Genomic DNA, 23,654 nt, shown 5'->3' with positions numbered 1-23,654 from the left:
GTGAAGTTCAAGTATCAAAGAGATCGTACAAAGAACTAAACTCTCTGACCCCTGACCCCAGTGCGGCCAAGTCATCAGGTCACACATGAGACTTATTGCTGAGCTATTGAACTGGATTGACAACAAGCCATTCCAAGGGACTGCCTGTGTAAAGTGACCTAAATCAACCAATGCCTTAAGGTACTGTACCGACAGTATGCATTGTATTGCAGGAAATACCTTGCCAAGTTGAATGTGAGAGAGCTCGTTCTGCTCTGAATTACAATGAGAGACCTTGGTGATGTCCAGGAGGCCTGCCACTGCTTTGTTCTCTCGTGCAGCACGCTTGTCTACAACCAGTTACATTGAGGTCGAGATGAAGGAAATCGTTTTGACATTTTCTGAAAGGTTGCCTTGCCCTTGCTTCTGAAACATGTTTATTGGTATCATTGGCCATTCTCATCTCCGCAAACCCTTCTCGCCATCAGTCCATGTGAATCTGGCTGAAAGAAGCTCAGCAAGTTCTTGTTGGGTTCCTGATATTTCTGTAGAAACCCTCAGAATATTTAAGAAGTGCACATGCGATCCCCAGTGTTACAGACCACACCAAACCCGCTCAAAATATATTAAGAAGATAGCCTAAACCCCCAACATTTTCTTATTTTTAAAGGCAAGTGTGTTCCGGATACAATTTGATGCGTCAAACTACCAGGCTTGAAAGCAAACACAGTTTAGGGCAGTATGGTGGCTCAGTGGTTAGCACTGCTACCTCACGGCACCAGGGTCCCAGGTTCAATTACTGCCTTGGGTGACTGTCTGTGTGGCGTTTGTGCATTCTCCCTGTGTCTGCATAGGTTTCCTCCCATAGTCCAAAGATGTACATATCAGGTGAATTGGCCATGCTAAATTGTCCATAGTGTTCGGTGCATTAGTCAGAGGGAAATGGGTCTGGGTGGGTTACTCTTTGGAGGGTTGGTGTACTGGTTGGACCAAAGGGCCTGTTTCCACACTGTGGGGAATCTAATCTTTATTCTTAAAACCCTGTTCAAATAAGAAATTCTAAAAATTAATTTAACTGTGACACTATTGAATTGCTTAATGAGATAATATATATGCTAACTACTACTGATTAGCTGTTCCAAGATAGTAACATCCCATAAACACACACTTGGCAAAGGCAAATTCAGTGAAACAGATTGTCTCACGCGCAATTCTCTAGTCCAGTCCATCCAGTGATAACTCTGAGAGAGAACTCAAGCATTTTGCTTTAACAGGGAGAGATGTGTAGCAGCTTCCAAACCCCAACACGACTGAAAGTTAAACTAAAATCCTGGTTCTGTGGGAGCTTGACACCAGCCCTTCCGGCTGCTTCTATTGTTCCAACATTAAAAAAAAACAAAGCTCGCTGGGCTCAGAGCAGACCGCTGGGCTTCTAGTTTGCAACATTTGTTTTCAAAAGGACAAATCCTTCTTAAAGCAGCAGCTCATAACATCAGGTAAACATGGCTCTGGAAATTGAGATTAGAATAATTTGGTTGCTGATTCTAACCAGCACAGACCCAAAGGACCTTTTATTGTGCTGTAGAGCTCCATGACTCTTAACTCCAATCATCTGTGTGTGAAGTAAGGTGTGTGATACAGTCTATTTGGATTTTTGAATTTTGAACCAGTGGCATTTGGATTTTTCTTGTGTCTGTTTTGTTTACCTTTGGAGAGTTTATGAGCGAACAGAATAAACAGAGTAGTATATTAGGCTTTCACACAGAAGATTCCGGATTTGGGGAGAGGCTTAGGTGAGACATCCATAACATGAACTTTATGGCAGTTTTGACATTGATATCACGTTGTTATGAGTGTCACACTGGGTATAATATCTGAATCTGCAGTGCACGTCATGCCTGGGGGAGAAAGACTCCACTTGCTGACTCACTCACCATCAGCTCTTCCTGAGACCAACCAGTTGAGGTGTTACTGATTAAATTGACCAATTTCACACTGACCATGGGCCTAGTTCACTACTGACCTCGATAGTCCTATCCATATGATCAAGTAACAGTTTGGACACCAACAACAACTGACAAACACAAAGTTAGTGATTCCCTTACTCTGGATATCCGGATATTTCATCATGAGAAGGAGTCCCCAGCACACGGTGGTGGAAGTGGTTTCTGTGCCGGCACCAAACAGGTCAATGATTGTAATCAGCATGTCCTTCTTCTGAATTTCCAAGGCTTGGCCTTTTGATTCCTTCAAGACAAAATAGAATCAAGGAGAAGCTGCCACATTCTTGACAGAAATATTTTAGTGCAACCGGACGCAGCAGGAACCTGAACCAAATACATTCCAGACGACACAGTCCAGCAGCACTTCCCAGGAGGCTCCAAGGCACTGAAGGTGTCACCGAGACAGGGAACGGAACGTCAGCAAATCAACTTCCCAGCTCAGGGCGAACATACCCACAACTACGGCAAAATAAAGGAGAAGGTACCACGTTCTTGGGGGAAATATTTGAGTGTGTATATTGCTGGACGGGTCTGTGTCATTGGGGGCAGTGGCTGTCTTGCTCAGAGTCAGGATTTCATGACTTCAGGCCACACTTCACAAATCTGAGTGCACAACCTCAGCTGAAATTTCAGCTCAGTTCTGAGAGGGTGCTGCACTATCAAAGGTGCTGCCTTTCAGATGAACTATTTAACTGATTAAACACAGGTGTAATCCTGGTCTCCCTGCTCAGGGAAGGATGTGGTGAAACCTGAAAGGATTCAGAAAAGATTTACAAGGATGTAGCCAGAGTGGAGGGTTTCAGCTACAGGGAGAGGCTGAATGGGCTGGGGCTGTTTTCTCTGGAGCTTCGGAGGTTGAGAGGTGAACTCATCGAGGTTTATAACATCATGAGGGGTATGGATATAGTGAAAAGCCAAGGTCCTTTTCCAAGCGTGGGGAGTCCAAAAGTAGAGGGCACAGGTTTAAGGAGAGAGGGGAAAGATTTAAAAGGGACCGAAGGGGCAACTTCTTCACACAGAAGGTGGTGCGTGTGTGGAATGAGCTGCCAGAGGAAGTGGTGGAGGCTGGTACAATTACAGCATTTAAAAGGCATCTGGATGGGCATATGAATAGGAAGGTTTTAGGGGGATATGGGCCAAGTGCTGGCAAATGGGAGTTGATTTATTCAGGATATCTGATCAGCATGGACGAGTTGGAGCGAAGGATCTGTTTCGATGCTGTACATCTCCAAGACTCTGGGTACATGTAAAACATCATGTTATTAATCTAACAAGGACAGAGAAGCTCTTCATTGGTATCTTAGCCAATGTTTACACTTCTACCAAAAGAGTGATCTGGTCATTATCACTGTTATTAGTGTGGGGCCTTGCTGTGCACAAATTCATTAACTCATTCCCCTGTGTTACAACAAACGTCACATTTTAAAAATTGACCCTTCTCTGTAAAATGCTTTGGGACATTAGCCTATACACGAAGACAGAGCCACTGAAAGATGGTTGACTCTTAACTGCCCTCTGGACAATTTGGGAGGGGCAATAAATAGGCAGTACAGTGGTTACCACTGCCTCCCCACAGCACCAGGGAGCTGGGTTCCTTGGGTGACTGCGTGGAGTTTGCACGTTCTGCCCGTGTCGATGTGGGTTTTCGCTGGTAATTCCGGTTCCCTCCCACAGTCCAAAGATGTGCAGGTTCAGTGGAATGGCCACAGGAAATGCAGGGTTACAGGGAAGGGTAGGATGCTGTTTGGAGGGATAGCATAGATCCAATGGGCCAAATGGCCTCCATCTGCACTGTCCGGATTCGATGATTCTACCCCCTGTGATGCCCACTACGATTTGAAAGAGATGGTTTAGGATTGTGGGAATGGGAGAACGGAAGGGGCTGAGTGTAGGCTGATTGTTCTCAAAGCCCGATTGTGAAGTCGTGATGTTGTGGGAATGTCACAGGGATTACTGGTTCAGAACCCCAGGCTCGTATTCTGGGGGTATAACTGTGGATGCTGTCAATCTGAGAGAAGACCAGAAAGTGCTGGAGAAACTCAGCAGGTCAGGCACCATCTGTGAAGGGTGAAACAGTGTTAATGTTTCATGTCTGGCCTGGTCCTTCTTCCGAACTAATACGCTGGGGGAGTCCTGCTGTGGCAGACTGCAAAAGTTGAATTGAATGAAAATCTGGAATTAAAAGCTAATCGAATGGCAATTGTAAACCTCCTGTCGTTGAAGCCAATCTGGTTCATTCATGTCCCTCCGGGAAGAAAATTGGCCATCCTTACCTGGTCTGGTCTACATATAACTCCAAACACAGAGCTATGTGGTTGACTCTTAACTGCCAATTAAATGAGCAAAAAAGCTGGCCCCATCCCATGAAGATAGAAATCACTGTAAGGATGTTGTCAGCTCCTTCACAGAGAACAGGCTTCAGGAGTTATTGAAAGAAGAGTTATTGAAAGGGTGGCACGGTGGATCAGTGGTTAGCACCACTTGCCTCACGGCGCCAGGGACCCGGGTTCGATTCCACCTTCAGACAACTGTCCATGTGGAGTTTGTTCATTCTTCCCCGTGTCTGAACGGGTTTCCTCCCACAGTCCAAAGTCGACTCGATGGCCAAACGGCCTGATCTATGATTTGAACTCAAACACAAAATGAAGTGCTAGCAGTCAATGGATTGGGGAGTTGAAAGCAGAGATGGGACACCTTCCCTCTCCCTATCGCTCAGAGTAAAGTCTTTTGATTGGTCATGATGTGCCTGAGCATAAAGAATATCCCTTTCTGATATTTGTCACCCATGAGTCCCAAGGTGGAGGGTAAGGACAGACTTGGAGGTCCTGGCCTCCCAGGAGTATGATACCTGAGGTGGTGGGGTGAGGCCTTCAGCTAGGCCTTGGCTTCAGAAAGGCTCCTGTGGACAGGAACGCTGCCCTCCGACCTCCTCGCCTTGAGCTGAGAGGAGCCCAACTCAGCTGCACGCCCTACCATGGTGTCAAAATGTCCCACGGTCTCCAGAGGCACTTCCTGGGGTTTGCGGGGTGGGAGAGGGGCACGGGGAGAGAGGTTGGTGATGATTAAATCCCACTCACCCTGGGGTCAGACTTTGGGAGGCAGCTGTTGGTTTGCATAATATCCGAAGTTGGCACAGCCATCAAGAGGCCCCTTAGAAAAGAATCAGACAAAGTCTTTGGCTCTTTATTGTCAGGGAGTACAAGGGTGAGGAAGTGACCTTAAACCTCTACATAGGGGAAAGGAAACCTGGCATAGCTTCAGCTGGTGCACTGTATCCATTGTGACATTACACTTTGAGAAGGATCTTGGAGCTGTGCGGTGGGGGCAGAATATTCCGTGACGAATAAATGTATTCCTGAGTGTTGTACCAATAGCCAGGATGGCAGAGAGATTGTGGGAGCTGGGGGGTTACGAGCATGATGGGGTTTGTTTATTCCCCTCAGAATGAAGAAGGCTGAGGGGAACTGAATGGAACCGTTCAAAGGCATGAATGGTTTTGTTTGGAAGAGTAAAGTCAAACTGGTGTTGGGGGGAGGGTGGGAGGTCAGTGGACACGGGATTTCAGGTGATTTCCAAGAGACCCCGCAGAGCTGACAGGAAGGAATGTCTGTTTTACCTGCACCGTCTATTAAGTGATGGGGCTTCCTCTCTGAAGACAGCGGTGGAGACAGACTCAGAGTAACATCTCGATAATGAGTGGACAGGAAGGGTCAGGGGGCTGTTGAGGCTGGATCGTTAAGCGTATGAAAGACTGAGATAGGAAGGTTTTGATTCAGTGAGAGAACCAAGGGTTATGGGGTAAAGAGTCAAAGAAACGTGGTGCTGGAAAAGCACAGCCGGTCAGGCAGCATCCCAGGAGCAGGAGGGTTAATGTTTCGAGCATAAACTCTTCATCAGGAATGTGTGCCCTCATGCTCGAAACGTCGATTCCCCTGCTCCTGGGATGCTGCCTGACCTGCTGTGCTTTCCCAGTGTCACACTCTTCGACTCCGATCTCCGGGATCTGCAGGCCTCACTTTCTCTGAGTTGATTGCGGGGTAAAGGCAGGCAAGTGGAGTTGAGGCTATCATGATCTCACCGAATGACAGAACAGATTTGATGGGCTGAAAGGCCCATTTCTGCTCCTATCTCTTACGGTCTGTGTCTTATTTGTAAGAGGTGGATAAATACTTGAAGGGAAATGAGTGATAGGGCAGTGGGGAAAGAATAGGGGAGTGGGATAGCTCCACCTGGGAGCAGCCATCGATTCGATGGGCCAAATGACCTCCTTCTGTCCTGTAACACCCTACAATTCTCTGAAGGAAAGTTGTCTCTCCTGTCTAAGTTCACCATTAGACTTCAATCCACTCTGGCAGCACAGCAGAGATGAAGGGCTGGTCTTAATGGATGTGAGGTTTAAATTCATTTGTCTCAAAGAGATTGACATCCCAGACAACATGAGCAGAGGATGGCTCCAAAGCACTCAACAACACATCCAGGTGTAATTTGAGGGACGTTATTCAGGGAAAATAACGTGTAAAATAAGTAGAAGCTCCTCACCAATTATATTCTGAGAAGACATCTCTCTCACGTTGTAAATTGCGAGATTGAAACTCATACATCCTTCAGGGATAGAACATAGAACATAGAAGAATACAGCGCAGTACAGGCCCTTGGGCCCTCGATGTTGCGCCGATCCAAGCCCACCTAAACTACACTAACCCACTATCCTCCATATACCTATCCAATGCCCTCTTAAATGCCCATAAAGAGGGAGAGTCCACCACTGTTACTGGCAGGGCATTCCATGAACTAACGACTCGCTGAGTGAAGAACCTACCCCTAACATCAGTCCTATATCTACCCCCCCTTAATTTAAAGCTATGCCCCCTTGTAATACCCGACTCAATACGCGGGAAAAGGTTCATACTGTCGACCCTATCTAACCCCCTAATCATCTTGTACACCTCAATCAAGTCACCCCTAAACCTTCTTTTCTCTAGTGAAAACAGCCCCAAGTGCCTCAGTCTTTCCTCATACGATTTTCCTTCCATACCAGGCAACATCCTGGTAAACCTCCTCTGCACCCGTTCCAATGCCTCCACATCCTTCCTATAGTATGGCGACCAAAACTGCACACAATATTCCAGATGCGGCCGTACCAGAGTCTTATACAACTGCATCATGACCTCAGGACTCCGGAACTCAATTCCTCTACCAATAAAAGCCAGTACGCCATATGCCTTCCTCACCGCACTATTTACCTGGGTGGCAACTTTCAGAGATCTGTGTACATGGACACCAAGATCCCTCTGCTCATCCACACTACCAAGTATCCGACCATTAGCCCAGTACCCCATCTTTTTGTTATTCTTCCCAAAGTGAATCACCTCGCACTTAGCTACATTGAATTCCATCTGCCACCTTTCTGCCCAGCTCTGCAGCTTCTCTATATCCTGCTGTAACCTGCCACATGCTTCCTCACTGTCAACAACTCCTCCGACTTTCGTGTCATCCGCAAACTTGCTCACCCAACCTTCTAACCCCTCTTCCAGGTCATTTATAAAAATGACAAACAGCAATGGTCCCAAAACAGATCCTTGCGGAACACCGCTAGTGACGGCACTCCATGAAGAAACTTTGCCATCAACTACTACCCTCTGTCTTCTTCCATCCAGCCAATTCCTAATCCAAACCTCCAACTCACCCTCAATGCCATATCTCCGTATTTTCTGCAGTAGCCTACCATGGGGAACCTTATCAAACGCCTTACTAAAATCCATATATACCACATCTACCGCTTTCCCCTCATCAACCTCCTTCGTCACCTTTTCAAAGAATTCAATAAGGTTTGTGAGGCACGACTTGCCCTTCACAAAACCATGCTGACTATCCTTGATCACATTATTCCTATCTAGATGTGCATAAATCCTATCCCTTACAATTCTCTCTAAGACTTTGCCCACAACAGAAGTGAGACTCACCGGCCTATAGTTACTAGGGCTATCCCTACTCCCCTTTTTGAACAAGGGAACCACATTTGCTATCCTCCAGTCTTCTGGGACTACTCCTGTAGACAAAGAGGACATAAAAATCAAGGCCAATGGCTCTGCAATCTCCTCCCTTGCTTCCCAGAGAATCCTAGGATAAATGCCATCAGGCCCAGGGGACTTATCTATTTTCACCTTTTCCAGGATTTCCAACACCTCTTCTCTACATACCTCAAAGCCATCCATTCTACTTATTTGTGCCTCAGTATTCTCATCGACAACAATGCCCTGTTCCTGAGTGAATACTGAAGAAAAGTATTCATTCATTGTCTCGCCAATCTCTTCCGCCTCCACACGCAACTTCCCCCTACTATCCTTGACTGGACCTATTCCTACCCTAGTCATTCTTTTATTCCTAACATACCTATAGAAAGCCTTAGGGTTTTCCCTAATCCTATCTACTAAGGACCTTTCATGTCCCCTCCTTGCTGCTTTTAGCTCTCTCTTCAGGTCCTTCCTGGCTATCCTATAACTCTCAATCGCCCCAATTGAACCTTCACGTCTCATCTTGAGATAGGCCGCCCTCTTCCATTTAACAAGGGATTCCAATTCCTTATTAAACCACGGCTCCCTCGCACGACCCTTTCCTACCTGCCTGACAGGTACATAATTATCAAGGACACTCAATAGTTGCCCCTTGAACAAGTTCCACATATCATTTACACTCTTGCCTTGGAGTCTACTTTTCCAAGCCACACATCCTAAGTCATGCCTCACCGCATCATAATTTCCCTTACCCCAGCTATAATTCTTGCCCTGTAGTACACACTTATCCCTCTCCATCACGAGTGTAAAAATCACCGAATTATGGTCACTATCCCCAAAGTGCTCACCTACCTCTAATTCTAACACCTGGCCTGGTTCGTTACCCAGAACCAAATCCAGTATGGCCTCACCTCTTGTTGGCCTGTCTACATATTGTGTCAGGAAACTCTCCTGCACACATTGAACAAACACTGACCCATCTAAAGAACTTGAGCTATAGCTTTCCCAATCAATATCAGGAAAGTTAAAGTCCCCCATAACAACCACCCTATTACTGTCACTCATCTCCTGAATCACCTTCCCTATCCTTTCTTCAATGATTCTAGGACTATTAGGAGGCCTGTAAAAGACTCCTAACAGGGTGACCTCACCTTTCCTATTCCTAACCTCAGCCCAAACTACCTCAGATGGCAAGTCCTCATCCATCGTCCTTTCCACCGCCGTAATACTATCTTTGACAAGCAATGCCACACCTCCCCCTCTTTTACCCCCACCTCTAAACCTACTAAAACATTTAAATCCCGGAACCTGCAACAGCCAATCCTGTCCTGGTCCTAGCCATGTCTCCGTAATAGCCACAACATCGAAGTCCCAGGTACCAACCAACGCTGCAAGTTCACCTACCTTATTTCGTATACTTCTTGCATTGAAGTATACACACTTCAAGCCACTTCCCTGTTTACAGGCACCCTCCTTGGAAATTGATGCCATGTTCCTCACCTCCCTACACTCCAGGCCCTGCACCCTGAAGCTACAATCTGGGTTCCCATGCCCCTGCCGAGTTAGTTTAAACCCCCCCCAAGAGCACTAGCAAACCTCCCCCCAAGGATACTGGTTCCCCTCAGGTTCAGGTGTAGACCATCCTGTTTATAGAGGTCCCACCGTCCCCAGAAAGAACCCCAGTTATCCAAAAACTGGAACCCCTCCCTCCTGCACCATCCCTGAAGCCACGCATTTAATTGTTCTCTCTCCCTATTCCTCGAATCTCTATCACGTGGCACGGGTAACAAACCAGAGACAACAACTCTGTTTGTTCTAACTCCAAGCTTCCAACCTAGCTCCCTGAAAGCCTGTCTAACATCCTCAGCACTCCTACCTATGTCGTTGGTGCCAATGTGGACCACGACTTCGGGTTGCTCCCCCTCCCCCTCCAGGACCCGGAAAACACGATCAGAGACATCACGTACCCTTGCACCTGGGAGGCAACATACCAAACGTGAGTCTCTCTCGTTCCCACAAAACCGCCTATCTGTGCCACGAACTATCGAGTCCCCAATTACTACTGCTCTGCTCTTCTTCACCCTTCCCTTCTGAGTAACGGGGACAGGCTCCGTGCCAGAGACCTGAGCCCCGTTACTTACCCCTGGTAAGTCATCCCCCCCACAAGTATCCAAAACGGTATACTTGTTCTTGAGGGGAATGGCCGCAGGAGGTCCCTGCACTGGCTGCTTCCTCCCAGTCCCCCTCACTGTAACCCATCTATCTGCCATCTTTGGAGTTACTACTTCCCTATAACTCTGATCTATGACCCCCTCTGCCTCCCGAATGATCCGAAGTTCATCCAACTCCAGCTCCAGTTCCCTAACACGGTCTTGGAGGAGCTGGAGATGGGTGCACTTCCTGCAAGTGTAATCGGCAGGGACGTCGATGGCATCCCTCACCTCATACATGTTGCAGGAGGAACATTGCACTGCCTTCACTGCCATCCCTCTAAAGCTAACTGTTTAAACAAAAACTGTGTCTAAATAATACAAGCAAAATTCAGCACTTACCTGCTTGCCACAACAGATGTTATTATTAGGTTAGAGGAGGAGGGCGGGTGGGAGGCACTACCCGTGTAGTGCCTCGGGTTCCTCTCCTTCACGCTTTTAAAGGGGGAAAAAACTAACCCAGCTAAGCTTACACCAACTGCTTCCGGGTCTCGGCTGCCCCTCTGCTTGCCGTCACTTCCTCTGCTGCTCCCGCTCTTTCTGTGAAGGAGAGAGAAAACAAAACACCGATGCCCGCTACAGGTAAGTAATTTTGAAAAAAACTCTTACCTTAGCTGTAGTCTCCCGGGTTCACCTCAACTCGGCCGCTGCTCCCACTCAAATGACCGTTGGTGGTGAAACAGTGAGTATTTATACTCACAGTTCTCCTTCCCGGCTGCCCCTCTGCTTGTGTAATCGTAATGTCACTGGAATCATCATCGCTATACCAGGCTAATGTACCCATGCCCCTACATGTGTTCAAATCCCTCCATGACACATGGTGAAACTTGAATAAAAATCTGCAGTTTATAGCTGGTCAAATGGTGACCATGTATCAAACTGTCGATTGTTGTAAAAAATCCATCTGGTTCACTGATAACCCTTAGGAAAGGAAATCTGACAGTCTTACCTGGTCTGGCCTACATGTGACTCCAGACCCACAGCAATGTGGGTGACCCCACTGCCCTCTGGGTAATAAATGCTGGCCCAGCCCCTGTCACTCACATCCCATGTCTGAAACCAATGCTACATCCTGGACACAAACATCCACATGATGTCATGAGCACTACGATCAGAGAAATGATCAGATACAGTGAGCGCTTGAAGCTACACATTCGTAGTTCCATCCAGAAACTAGGGGCAGCACTGAGTGACATATTAACAGATGTTTAACACGGAATCTTCCTCCATCAAAACCCACAAAGTCCCAGTATGGAGTCTGAAATCTGGGGAGATTCCCCTTACTGCTGAAAAGGTGTGTCACTGTACCTGCTGATGCCTCAGAATTAAGGCCTCGTTTAGGTTCTGAATACTGTTCTCACTCAAGGTTTCTTCAGCCGCTTTGAAGAAACTGTCGAAGATTTCCATCATCTTATCTCGAGTTTCAATCATCTTCCTGCGAGCCGGAATCAGAAATCCCAGAGATGGATAAGAATTGTACAGCTGGATTGGAACAAGAACATAACCAATAAGTTCAGGCCTTGAGTTGATAAGTGACTGTCCGTCTGTAGTCGATGAGTTGGCCAAGTAACTTATGGTGACATAAAACAAAGAGCTGCTGGAAATCGGAAACAAAAGCAGGAATTTCTGGAGAAACTATAAATTATACAAGAGAGACGGTTTGCACCTTAGTAGGTTAGGGACCAGCATTCTGGCAGGCAGGTTTGCTACTGCAACACCGCTACATTTAAACTAAGTAGCAGGGGGGAGGGGACAAACTGGAAGTTTAAGAAGGAAATTGAAGGGAAAGTTAGAACAAGAGAAGTCAAGAAAGACAACTGTACCAATGAGGCAGAAAACTCAAAAAGGGACCATGCTGTAAGGTTGAGTGAAATAGGAGTTGATGGGAAGGGTGAGGGCAGTAACAAATTAAAAATACTATACATGAATGCACGAAGCATTAGAAATAAAATGGATGAACTTGAGGCTCTTTTGGAAATTGGCAGATACAATATTGTGGGGATAACTGAGACATGGCTTCAAGTGGACAGGGCCTGGGAAATGAATATTCAAGGCTACACGTGCTATCGTAAGGACAGACTGACGGGCAGAGGGGGTGGGGTGGCCATGTTGGTAAGGGATGATATTCAGTCCCTTGCACGGGGGCCCTAGAATCAGGGGATGTAGAGTCAGTATGGATAGAGCTGAGAAATTCTAAGGGTAAAAAGACCCTCTTGGGAGTTATCTACAGGTCCCCAAACAGTAGTCTGGATGTCGGATGTAAGTTGAATCAGGAGCTGAAATTGGCCTGTGGCAAAGATGTTACTACAGTTGTTATGGGGGATTTCAACATGCAGGTAGACTGGGAGAATCAGGATGGTATTGGACCTCAAGAAAGAGACTTTGTGGAGTGCCTCAGAGATGGATTCTTGGAACAGCTGGTGCTGGAGCCTACCAGGGAGAAGGCAATTCTGGATCTGGTATTGTGCTTTTAAAGGGGGAAAAAACTAACCCAGCTAAGCTTACACCAACTGCTTCCGGGTCTCGGCTGCCCCTCTGCTTGCCGTCACTTCCTCTGCTGCTCCCGCTCTTTCTGTGAAGGAGAGAGAAAACAAAACACCGATGCCCGCTACAGGTAAGTAATTTTGAAAAAAACTCTTACCTTAGCTGTAGTCTCCCGGGTTCACCTCAACTCGGCCGCTGCTCCCACTCAAATGACCGTTGGTGGTGAAACAGTGAGTATTTATACTCACAGTTCTCCTTCCCGGCTGCCCCTCTGCTTGTGTAATCGTAATGTCACTGGAATCATCATCGCTATACCAGGCTAATGTACCCATGCCCCTACATGTGTTCAAATCCCTCCATGACACATGGTGAAACTTGAATAAAAATCTGCAGTTTATAGCTGGTCAAATGGTGACCATGTATCAAACTGTCGATTGTTGTAAAAAATCCATCTGGTTCACTGATAACCCTTAGGAAAGGAAATCTGACAGTCTTACCTGGTCTGGCCTACATGTGACTCCAGACCCACAGCAATGTGGGTGACCCCACTGCCCTCTGGGTAATAAATGCTGGCCCAGCCCCTGTCACTCACATCCCATGTCTGAAACCAATGCTACATCCTGGACACAAACATCCACATGATGTCATGAGCACTACGATCAGAGAAATGATCAGATACAGTGAGCGCTTGAAGCTACACATTCGTAGTTCCATCCAGAAACTAGGGGCAGCACTGAGTGACATATTAACAGATGTTTAACACGGAATCTTCCTCCATCAAAACCCACAAAGTCCCAGTATGGAGTCTGAAATCTGGGGAGATTCCCCTTACTGCTGAAAAGGTGTGTCACTGTACCTGCTGATGCCTCAGAATTAAGGCCTCGTTTAGGTTCTGAATACTGTTCTCACTCAAGGTTTCTTCAGCCGCTTTGAAGAAACTGTCGAAGATTTCCATCATCTTATCTCGAGTTTCAATCATCTTCCTGCGAGCCGGAATCAGAAATCCCAGAGATGGATAAGAATTGTACAGCTGGATTGGAACAAGAACATAACCAATAAGTTCAGGCCTTGAGTTGATAAGTGACTGTCCGTCTGTAGTCGATGAGTTGGCCAAGTAACTTATGGTGACATAAAACAAAGAGCTGCTGGAAATCGGAAACAAAAGCAGGAATTTCTGGAGAAACTATAAATTATACAAGAGAGACGGTTTGCACCTTAGTAGGTTAGGGACCAGCATTCTGGCAGGCAGGTTTGCTACTGCAACACCGCTACATTTAAACTAAGTAGCAGGGGGGAGGGGACAAACTGGAAGTTTAAGAAGGAAATTGAAGGGAAAGTTAGAACAAGAGAAGTCAAGAAAGACAACTGTACCAATGAGGCAGAAAACTCAAAAAGGGACCATGCTGTAAGGTTGAGTGAAATAGGAGTTGATGGGAAGGGTGAGGGCAGTAACAAATTAAAAATACTATACATGAATGCACGAAGCATTAGAAATAAAATGGATGAACTTGAGGCTCTTTTGGAAATTGGCAGATACAATATTGTGGGGATAACTGAGACATGGCTTCAAGTGGACAGGGCCTGGGAAATGAATATTCAAGGCTACACGTGCTATCGTAAGGACAGACTGACGGGCAGAGGGGGTGGGGTGGCCATGTTGGTAAGGGATGATATTCAGTCCCTTGCACGGGGGCCCTAGAATCAGGGGATGTAGAGTCAGTATGGATAGAGCTGAGAAATTCTAAGGGTAAAAAGACCCTCTTGGGAGTTATCTACAGGTCCCCAAACAGTAGTCTGGATGTCGGATGTAAGTTGAATCAGGAGCTGAAATTGGCCTGTGGCAAAGATGTTACTACAGTTGTTATGGGGGATTTCAACATGCAGGTAGACTGGGAGAATCAGGATGGTATTGGACCTCAAGAAAGAGACTTTGTGGAGTGCCTCAGAGATGGATTCTTGGAACAGCTGGTGCTGGAGCCTACCAGGGAGAAGGCAATTCTGGATCTGGTATTGTGCTTTTAAAGGGGGAAAAAACTAACCCAGCTAAGCTTACACCAACTGCTTCCGGGTCTCGGCTGCCCCTCTGCTTGCCGTCACTTCCTCTGCTGCTCCCGCTCTTTCTGTGAAGGAGAGAGAAAACAAAACACCGATGCCCGCTACAGGTAAGTAATTTTGAAAAAAACTCTTACCTTAGCTGTAGTCTCCCGGGTTCACCTCAACTCGGCCGCTGCTCCCACTCAAATGACCGTTGGTGGTGAAACAGTGAGTATTTATACTCACAGTTCTCCTTCCCGGCTGCCCCTCTGCTTGTGTAATCGTAATGTCACTGGAATCATCATCGCTATACCAGGCTAATGTACCCATGCCCCTACATGTGTTCAAATCCCTCCATGACACATGGTGAAACTTGAATAAAAATCTGCAGTTTATAGCTGGTCAAATGGTGACCATGTATCAAACTGTCGATTGTTGTAAAAAATCCATCTGGTTCACTGATAACCCTTAGGAAAGGAAATCTGACAGTCTTACCTGGTCTGGCCTACATGTGACTCCAGACCCACAGCAATGTGGGTGACCCCACTGCCCTCTGGGTAATAAATGCTGGCCCAGCCCCTGTCACTCACATCCCATGTCTGAAACCAATGCTACATCCTGGACACAAACATCCACATGATGTCATGAGCACTACGATCAGAGAAATGATCAGATACAGTGAGCGCTTGAAGCTACACATTCGTAGTTCCATCCAGAAACTAGGGGCAGCACTGAGTGACATATTAACAGATGTTTAACACGGAATCTTCCTCCATCAAAACCCACAAAGTCCCAGTATGGAGTCTGAAATCTGGGGAGATTCCCCTTACTGCTGAAAAGGTGTGTCACTGTACCTGCTGATGCCTCAGAATTAAGGCCTCGTTTAGGTTCTGAATACTGTTCTCACTCAAGGTTTCTTCAGCCGCTTTGAAGAAACTGTCGAAGATTTCCATCATCTTATCTCGAGTTTCAATCATCTTCCTGCGAGCCGGAATCAGAAATCCCAGAGATGGATAAGAATTGTACAGCTGGATTGGAACAAGAACATAACCAATAAGTTCAGGCCTTGAGTTGATAAGTGACTGTCCGTCTGTAGTCGATGAGTTGGCCAAGTAACTTATGGTGACATAAAACAAAGAGCTGCTGGAAATCGGAAACAAAAGCAGGAATTTCTGGAGAAACTATAAATTATACAAGAGAGACGGTTTGCACCTTAGTAGGTTAGGGACCAGCATTCTGGCAGGCAGGTTTGCTACTGCAACACCGCTACATTTAAACTAAGTAGCAGGGGGGAGGGGACAAACTGGAAGTTTAAGAAGGAAATTGAAGGGAAAGTTAGAACAAGAGAAGTCAAGAAAGACAACTGTACCAATGAGGCAGAAAACTCAAAAAGGGACCATGCTGTAAGGTTGAGTGAAATAGGAGTTGATGGGAAGGGTGAGGGCAGTAACAAATTAAAAATACTATACATGAATGCACGAAGCATTAGAAATAAAATGGATGAACTTGAGGCTCTTTTGGAAATTGGCAGATACAATATTGTGGGGATAACTGAGACATGGCTTCAAGTGGACAGGGCCTGGGAAATGAATATTCAAGGCTACACGTGCTATCGTAAGGACAGACTGACGGGCAGAGGGGGTGGGGTGGCCATGTTGGTAAGGGATGATATTCAGTCCCTTGCACGGGGGCCCTAGAATCAGGGGATGTAGAGTCAGTATGGATAGAGCTGAGAAATTCTAAGGGTAAAAAGACCCTCTTGGGAGTTATCTACAGGTCCCCAAACAGTAGTCTGGATGTCGGATGTAAGTTGAATCAGGAGCTGAAATTGGCCTGTGGCAAAGATGTTACTACAGTTGTTATGGGGGATTTCAACATGCAGGTAGACTGGGAGAATCAGGATGGTATTGGACCTCAAGAAAGAGACTTTGTGGAGTGCCTCAGAGATGGATTCTTGGAACAGCTGGTGCTGGAGCCTACCAGGGAGAAGGCAATTCTGGATCTGGTATTGTGCTTTTAAAGGGGGAAAAAACTAACCCAGCTAAGCTTACACCAACTGCTTCCGGGTCTCGGCTGCCCCTCTGCTTGCCGTCACTTCCTCTGCTGCTCCCGCTCTTTCTGTGAAGGAGAGAGAAAACAAAACACCGATGCCCGCTACAGGTAAGTAATTTTGAAAAAAACTCTTACCTTAGCTGTAGTCTCCCGGGTTCACCTCAACTCGGCCGCTGCTCCCACTCAAATGACCGTTGGTGGTGAAACAGTGAGTATTTATACTCACAGTTCTCCTTCCCGGCTGCCCCTCTGCTTGTGTAATCGTAATGTCACTGGAATCATCATCGCTATACCAGGCTAATGTACCCATGCCCCTACATGTGTTCAAATCCCTCCATGACACATGGTGAAACTTGAATAAAAATCTGCAGTTTATAGCTGGTCAAATGGTGACCATGTATCAAACTGTCGATTGTTGTAAAAAATCCATCTGGTTCACTGATAACCCTTAGGAAAGGAAATCTGACAGTCTTACCTGGTCTGGCCTACATGTGACTCCAGACCCACAGCAATGTGGGTGACCCCACTGCCCTCTGGGTAATAAATGCTGGCCCAGCCCCTGTCACTCACATCCCATGTCTGAAACCAATGCTACATCCTGGACACAAACATCCACATGATGTCATGAGCACTACGATCAGAGAAATGATCAGATACAGTGAGCGCTTGAAGCTACACATTCGTAGTTCCATCCAGAAACTAGGGGCAGCACTGAGTGACATATTAACAGATGTTTAACACGGAATCTTCCTCCATCAAAACCCACAAAGTCCCAGTATGGAGTCTGAAATCTGGGGAGATTCCCCTTACTGCTGAAAAGGTGTGTCACTGTACCTGCTGATGCCTCAGAATTAAGGCCTCGTTTAGGTTCTGAATACTGTTCTCACTCAAGGTTTCTTCAGCCGCTTTGAAGAAACTGTCGAAGATTTCCATCATCTTATCTCGAGTTTCAATCATCTTCCTGCGAGCCGGAATCAGAAATCCCAGAGATGGATAAGAATTGTACAGCTGGATTGGAACAAGAACATAACCAATAAGTTCAGGCCTTGAGTTGATAAGTGACTGTCCGTCTGTAGTCGATGAGTTGGCCAAGTAACTTATGGTGACATAAAACAAAGAGCTGCTGGAAATCGGAAACAAAAGCAGGAATTTCTGGAGAAACTATAAATTATACAAGAGAGACGGTTTGCACCTTAGTAGGTTAGGGACCAGCATTCTGGCAGGCAGGTTTGCTACTGCAACACCGCTACATTTAAACTAAGTAGCAGGGGGGAGGGGACAAACTGGAAGTTTAAGAAGGAAATTGAAGGGAAAGTTAGAACAAGAGAAGTCAAGAAAGACAACTGTACCAATGAGGCAGAAAACTCAAAAAGGGACCATGCTGTAAGGTTGAGTGAAATAGGAGTTGATGGGAAGGGTGAGGGCAGTAACAAATTAAAAATACTATACATGAATGCACGAAGCATTAGAAATAAAATGGATGAACTTGAGGCTCTTTTGGAAATTGGCAGATACAATATTGTGGGGATAACTGAGACATGGCTTCAAGTGGACAGGGCCTGGGAAATGAATATTCAAGGCTACACGTGCTATCGTAAGGACAGACTGACGGGCAGAGGGGGTGGGGTGGCCATGTTGGTAAGGGATGATATTCAGTCCCTTGCACGGGGGCCCTAGAATCAGGGGATGTAGAGTCAGTATGGATAGAGCTGAGAAATTCTAAGGGTAAAAAGACCCTCTTGGGAGTTATCTACAGGTCCCCAAACAGTAGTCTGGATGTCGGATGTAAGTTGAATCAGGAGCTGAAATTGGCCTGTGGCAAAGATGTTACTACAGTTGTTATGGGGGATTTCAACATGCAGGTAGACTGGGAGAATCAGGATGGTATTGGACCTCAAGAAAGAGACTTTGTGGAGTGCCTCAGAGATGGATTCTTGGAACAGCTGGTGCTGGAGCCTACCAGGGAGAAGGCAATTCTGGATCTGGTATTGTGCTTTTAAAGGGGGAAAAAACTAACCCAGCTAAGCTTACACCAACTGCTTCCGGGTCTCGGCTGCCCCTCTGCTTGCCGTCACTTCCTCTGCTGCTCCCGCTCTTTCTGTGAAGGAGAGAGAAAACAAAACACCGATGCCCGCTACAGGTAAGTAATTTTGAAAAAAACTCTTACCTTAGCTGTAGTCTCCCGGGTTCACCTCAACTCGGCCGCTGCTCCCACTCAAATGACCGTTGGTGGTGAAACAGTGAGTATTTATACTCACAGTTCTCCTTCCCGGCTGCCCCTCTGCTTGTGTAATCGTAATGTCACTGGAATCATCATCGCTATACCAGGCTAATGTACCCATGCCCCTACATGTGTTCAAATCCCTCCATGACACATGGTGAAACTTGAATAAAAATCTGCAGTTTATAGCTGGTCAAATGGTGACCATGTATCAAACTGTCGATTGTTGTAAAAAATCCATCTGGTTCACTGATAACCCTTAGGAAAGGAAATCTGACAGTCTTACCTGGTCTGGCCTACATGTGACTCCAGACCCACAGCAATGTGGGTGACCCCACTGCCCTCTGGGTAATAAATGCTGGCCCAGCCCCTGTCACTCACATCCCATGTCTGAAACCAATGCTACATCCTGGACACAAACATCCACATGATGTCATGAGCACTACGATCAGAGAAATGATCAGATACAGTGAGCGCTTGAAGCTACACATTCGTAGTTCCATCCAGAAACTAGGGGCAGCACTGAGTGACATATTAACAGATGTTTAACACGGAATCTTCCTCCATCAAAACCCACAAAGTCCCAGTATGGAGTCTGAAATCTGGGGAGATTCCCCTTACTGCTGAAAAGGTGTGTCACTGTACCTGCTGATGCCTCAGAATTAAGGCCTCGTTTAGGTTCTGAATACTGTTCTCACTCAAGGTTTCTTCAGCCGCTTTGAAGAAACTGTCGAAGATTTCCATCATCTTATCTCGAGTTTCAATCATCTTCCTGCGAGCCGGAATCAGAAATCCCAGAGATGGATAAGAATTGTACAGCTGGATTGGAACAAGAACATAACCAATAAGTTCAGGCCTTGAGTTGATAAGTGACTGTCCGTCTGTAGTCGATGAGTTGGCCAAGTAACTTATGGTGACATAAAACAAAGAGCTGCTGGAAATCGGAAACAAAAGCAGGAATTTCTGGAGAAACTATAAATTATACAAGAGAGACGGTTTGCACCTTAGTAGGTTAGGGACCAGCATTCTGGCAGGCAGGTTTGCTACTGCAACACCGCTACATTTAAACTAAGTAGCAGGGGGGAGGGGACAAACTGGAAGTTTAAGAAGGAAATTGAAGGGAAAGTTAGAACAAGAGAAGTCAAGAAAGACAACTGTACCAATGAGGCAGAAAACTCAAAAAGGGACCATGCTGTAAGGTTGAGTGAAATAGGAGTTGATGGGAAGGGTGAGGGCAGTAACAAATTAAAAATACTATACATGAATGCACGAAGCATTAGAAATAAAATGGATGAACTTGAGGCTCTTTTGGAAATTGGCAGATACAATATTGTGGGGATAACTGAGACATGGCTTCAAGTGGACAGGGCCTGGGAAATGAATATTCAAGGCTACACGTGCTATCGTAAGGACAGACTGACGGGCAGAGGGGGTGGGGTGGCCATGTTGGTAAGGGATGATATTCAGTCCCTTGCACGGGGGCCCTAGAATCAGGGGATGTAGAGTCAGTATGGATAGAGCTGAGAAATTCTAAGGGTAAAAAGACCCTCTTGGGAGTTATCTACAGGTCCCCAAACAGTAGTCTGGATGTCGGATGTAAGTTGAATCAGGAGCTGAAATTGGCCTGTGGCAAAGATGTTACTACAGTTGTTATGGGGGATTTCAACATGCAGGTAGACTGGGAGAATCAGGATGGTATTGGACCTCAAGAAAGAGACTTTGTGGAGTGCCTCAGAGATGGATTCTTGGAACAGCTGGTGCTGGAGCCTACCAGGGAGAAGGCAATTCTGGATCTGGTATTGTGCTTTTAAAGGGGGAAAAAACTAACCCAGCTAAGCTTACACCAACTGCTTCCGGGTCTCGGCTGCCCCTCTGCTTGCCGTCACTTCCTCTGCTGCTCCCGCTCTTTCTGTGAAGGAGAGAGAAAACAAAACACCGATGCCCGCTACAGGTAAGTAATTTTGAAAAAAACTCTTACCTTAGCTGTAGTCTCCCGGGTTCACCTCAACTCGGCCGCTGCTCCCACTCAAATGACCGTTGGTGGTGAAACAGTGAGTATTTATACTCACAGTTCTCCTTCCCGGCTGCCCCTCTGCTTGTGTAATCGTAATGTCACTGGAATCATCATCGCTATACCAGGCTAATGTACCCATGCCCCTACATGTGTTCAAATCCCTCCATGACACATGGTGAAACTTGAATAAAAATCTGCAGTTTATAGCTGGTCAAATGGTGACCATGTATCAAACTGTCGATTGTTGTAAAAAATCCATCTGGTTCACTGATAACCCTTAGGAAAGGAAATCTGACAGTCTTACCTGGTCTGGCCTACATGTGACTCCAGACCCACAGCAATGTGGGTGACCCCACTGCCCTCTGGGTAATAAATGCTGGCCCAGCCCCTGTCACTCACATCCCATGTCTGAAACCAATGCTACATCCTGGACACAAACATCCACATGATGTCATGAGCACTACGATCAGAGAAATGATCAGATACAGTGAGCGCTTGAAGCTACACATTCGTAGTTCCATCCAGAAACTAGGGGCAGCACTGAGTGACATATTAACAGATGTTTAACACGGAATCTTCCTCCATCAAAACCCACAAAGTCCCAGTATGGAGTCTGAAATCTGGGGAGATTCCCCTTACTGCTGAAAAGGTGTGTCACTGTACCTGCTGATGCCTCAGAATTAAGGCCTCGTTTAGGTTCTGAATACTGTTCTCACTCAAGGTTTCTTCAGCCGCTTTGAAGAAACTGTCGAAGATTTCCATCATCTTATCTCGAGTTTCAATCATCTTCCTGCGAGCCGGAATCAGAAATCCCAGAGATGGATAAGAATTGTACAGCTGGATTGGAACAAGAACATAACCAATAAGTTCAGGCCTTGAGTTGATAAGTGACTGTCCGTCTGTAGTCGATGAGTTGGCCAAGTAACTTATGGTGACATAAAACAAAGAGCTGCTGGAAATCGGAAACAAAAGCAGGAATTTCTGGAGAAACTATAAATTATACAAGAGAGACGGTTTGCACCTTAGTAGGTTAGGGACCAGCATTCTGGCAGGCAGGTTTGCTACTGCAACACCGCTACATTTAAACTAAGTAGCAGGGGGGAGGGGACAAACTGGAAGTTTAAGAAGGAAATTGAAGGGAAAGTTAGAACAAGAGAAGTCAAGAAAGACAACTGTACCAATGAGGCAGAAAACTCAAAAAGGGACCATGCTGTAAGGTTGAGTGAAATAGGAGTTGATGGGAAGGGTGAGGGCAGTAACAAATTAAAAATACTATACATGAATGCACGAAGCATTAGAAATAAAATGGATGAACTTGAGGCTCTTTTGGAAATTGGCAGATACAATATTGTGGGGATAACTGAGACATGGCTTCAAGTGGACAGGGCCTGGGAAATGAATATTCAAGGCTACACGTGCTATCGTAAGGACAGACTGACGGGCAGAGGGGGTGGGGTGGCCATGTTGGTAAGGGATGATATTCAGTCCCTTGCACGGGGGCCCTAGAATCAGGGGATGTAGAGTCAGTATGGATAGAGCTGAGAAATTCTAAGGGTAAAAAGACCCTCTTGGGAGTTATCTACAGGTCCCCAAACAGTAGTCTGGATGTCGGATGTAAGTTGAATCAGGAGCTGAAATTGGCCTGTGGCAAAGATGTTACTACAGTTGTTATGGGGGATTTCAACATGCAGGTAGACTGGGAGAATCAGGATGGTATTGGACCTCAAGAAAGAGACTTTGTGGAGTGCCTCAGAGATGGATTCTTGGAACAGCTGGTGCTGGAGCCTACCAGGGAGAAGGCAATTCTGGATCTGGTATTGTGCAACGAACCAGAATTGATCAGGGACCTCGAAGTGAAGGAGCCATTGGGAAGTAGTGACCATAATACAATAAGCTTCAATCTGCAAGTTGAGAGGGAGAGGGTACAATCGGAAGTGACAATATTTCAGTTGAATAAAGGGAACTATGGAGCTATGAGGAAGGAGCTGGCCAAAGTTCAATGGTGCAATCCCTTAGCAGGGATGACAGTGGAGGAACAATGGCGGACATTTCTGTGTATAATGCAAAAAATGCAGGATCAGTTCATTCTAAAAAGGAAGAAAGATCCCAGGAGGAGGCATGGGTGGCCGTGGCTGACGAGGGAAGTTAAGAAACATATAAAGTTAAAAGAGAAAAAGTATAACACAGCAAAGATGAGTAGGAAAATGGAGGACTGGGAAGCTTTTAAAGAACAACAGAGGATTACTAAGAAGGAAATACGCAGAGAAAAAATGAGGTACGAAGGTAAACTGGCCAATAATATAAAGGAGGATAGTAAAAGTTTTTTGGTATGTGAAAGGCAAAAAAAATGGTTAAGACTAAAATTGGGCCTTTGAAGACAGAAACAGGGGAATATATTACGGGGAACAAAGAAATGGCAGAAGAATTGAATTGGTACTTCAGATCTGTGTTCACTGGGGAAGACACAAGCAATCTCCCTGAGGTAACATTGGCTGAAGGACCTGAACTGAAGGGAATTTATATTTGCCAGGAATTGGTGTTGGAGAGACTGTTAGGTCTGAAGGTTGGTAAGTCCCCGGGACCTGAAGGTCTACATCCCAGGGTACTGAAGGAGGTGGCTCGAGAAATCGCAGATGCATTGGT

General features: G+C 46.2%; 1 protein-coding gene across 2 annotated transcripts in view; it reads right to left on the bottom strand.

Moving 5' to 3' along the window:
• The window catches only part of LOC122547002 (cytochrome P450 2K6-like), a 47,138-nt gene that overhangs the window by 5,745 nt on the left and 17,739 nt on the right, over nt 1-23,654 (bottom strand). The window contains exons 5-6 of one of the 2 annotated variants that reach the window (XM_087979466.1): nt 21,675-21,848; nt 2,085-2,226 (exon numbers count right to left, since the gene is read on the bottom strand). In XM_087979466.1, the coding sequence (XP_087835592.1) occupies nt 2,085-2,226; nt 21,675-21,848 (316 nt within the window). Of the gene's footprint in view, nt 1-2,084; nt 2,227-11,514; nt 11,543-21,674; nt 21,849-23,654 lie in introns of those variants that run through there. The other variant, XM_087979465.1, reaches the window with a different exon arrangement.

This window comes from Chiloscyllium plagiosum, unplaced genomic scaffold, assembly GCF_037043375.1.
Source record: "Chiloscyllium plagiosum isolate Xiang-an unplaced genomic scaffold, Cpla_swu_hap1 HiC_scaffold_35, whole genome shotgun sequence".
Taxonomy (NCBI): domain Eukaryota; kingdom Metazoa; phylum Chordata; class Chondrichthyes; order Orectolobiformes; family Hemiscylliidae; genus Chiloscyllium; species Chiloscyllium plagiosum.
This window is presented reverse-complemented; position numbering and strand designations above follow the sequence as displayed.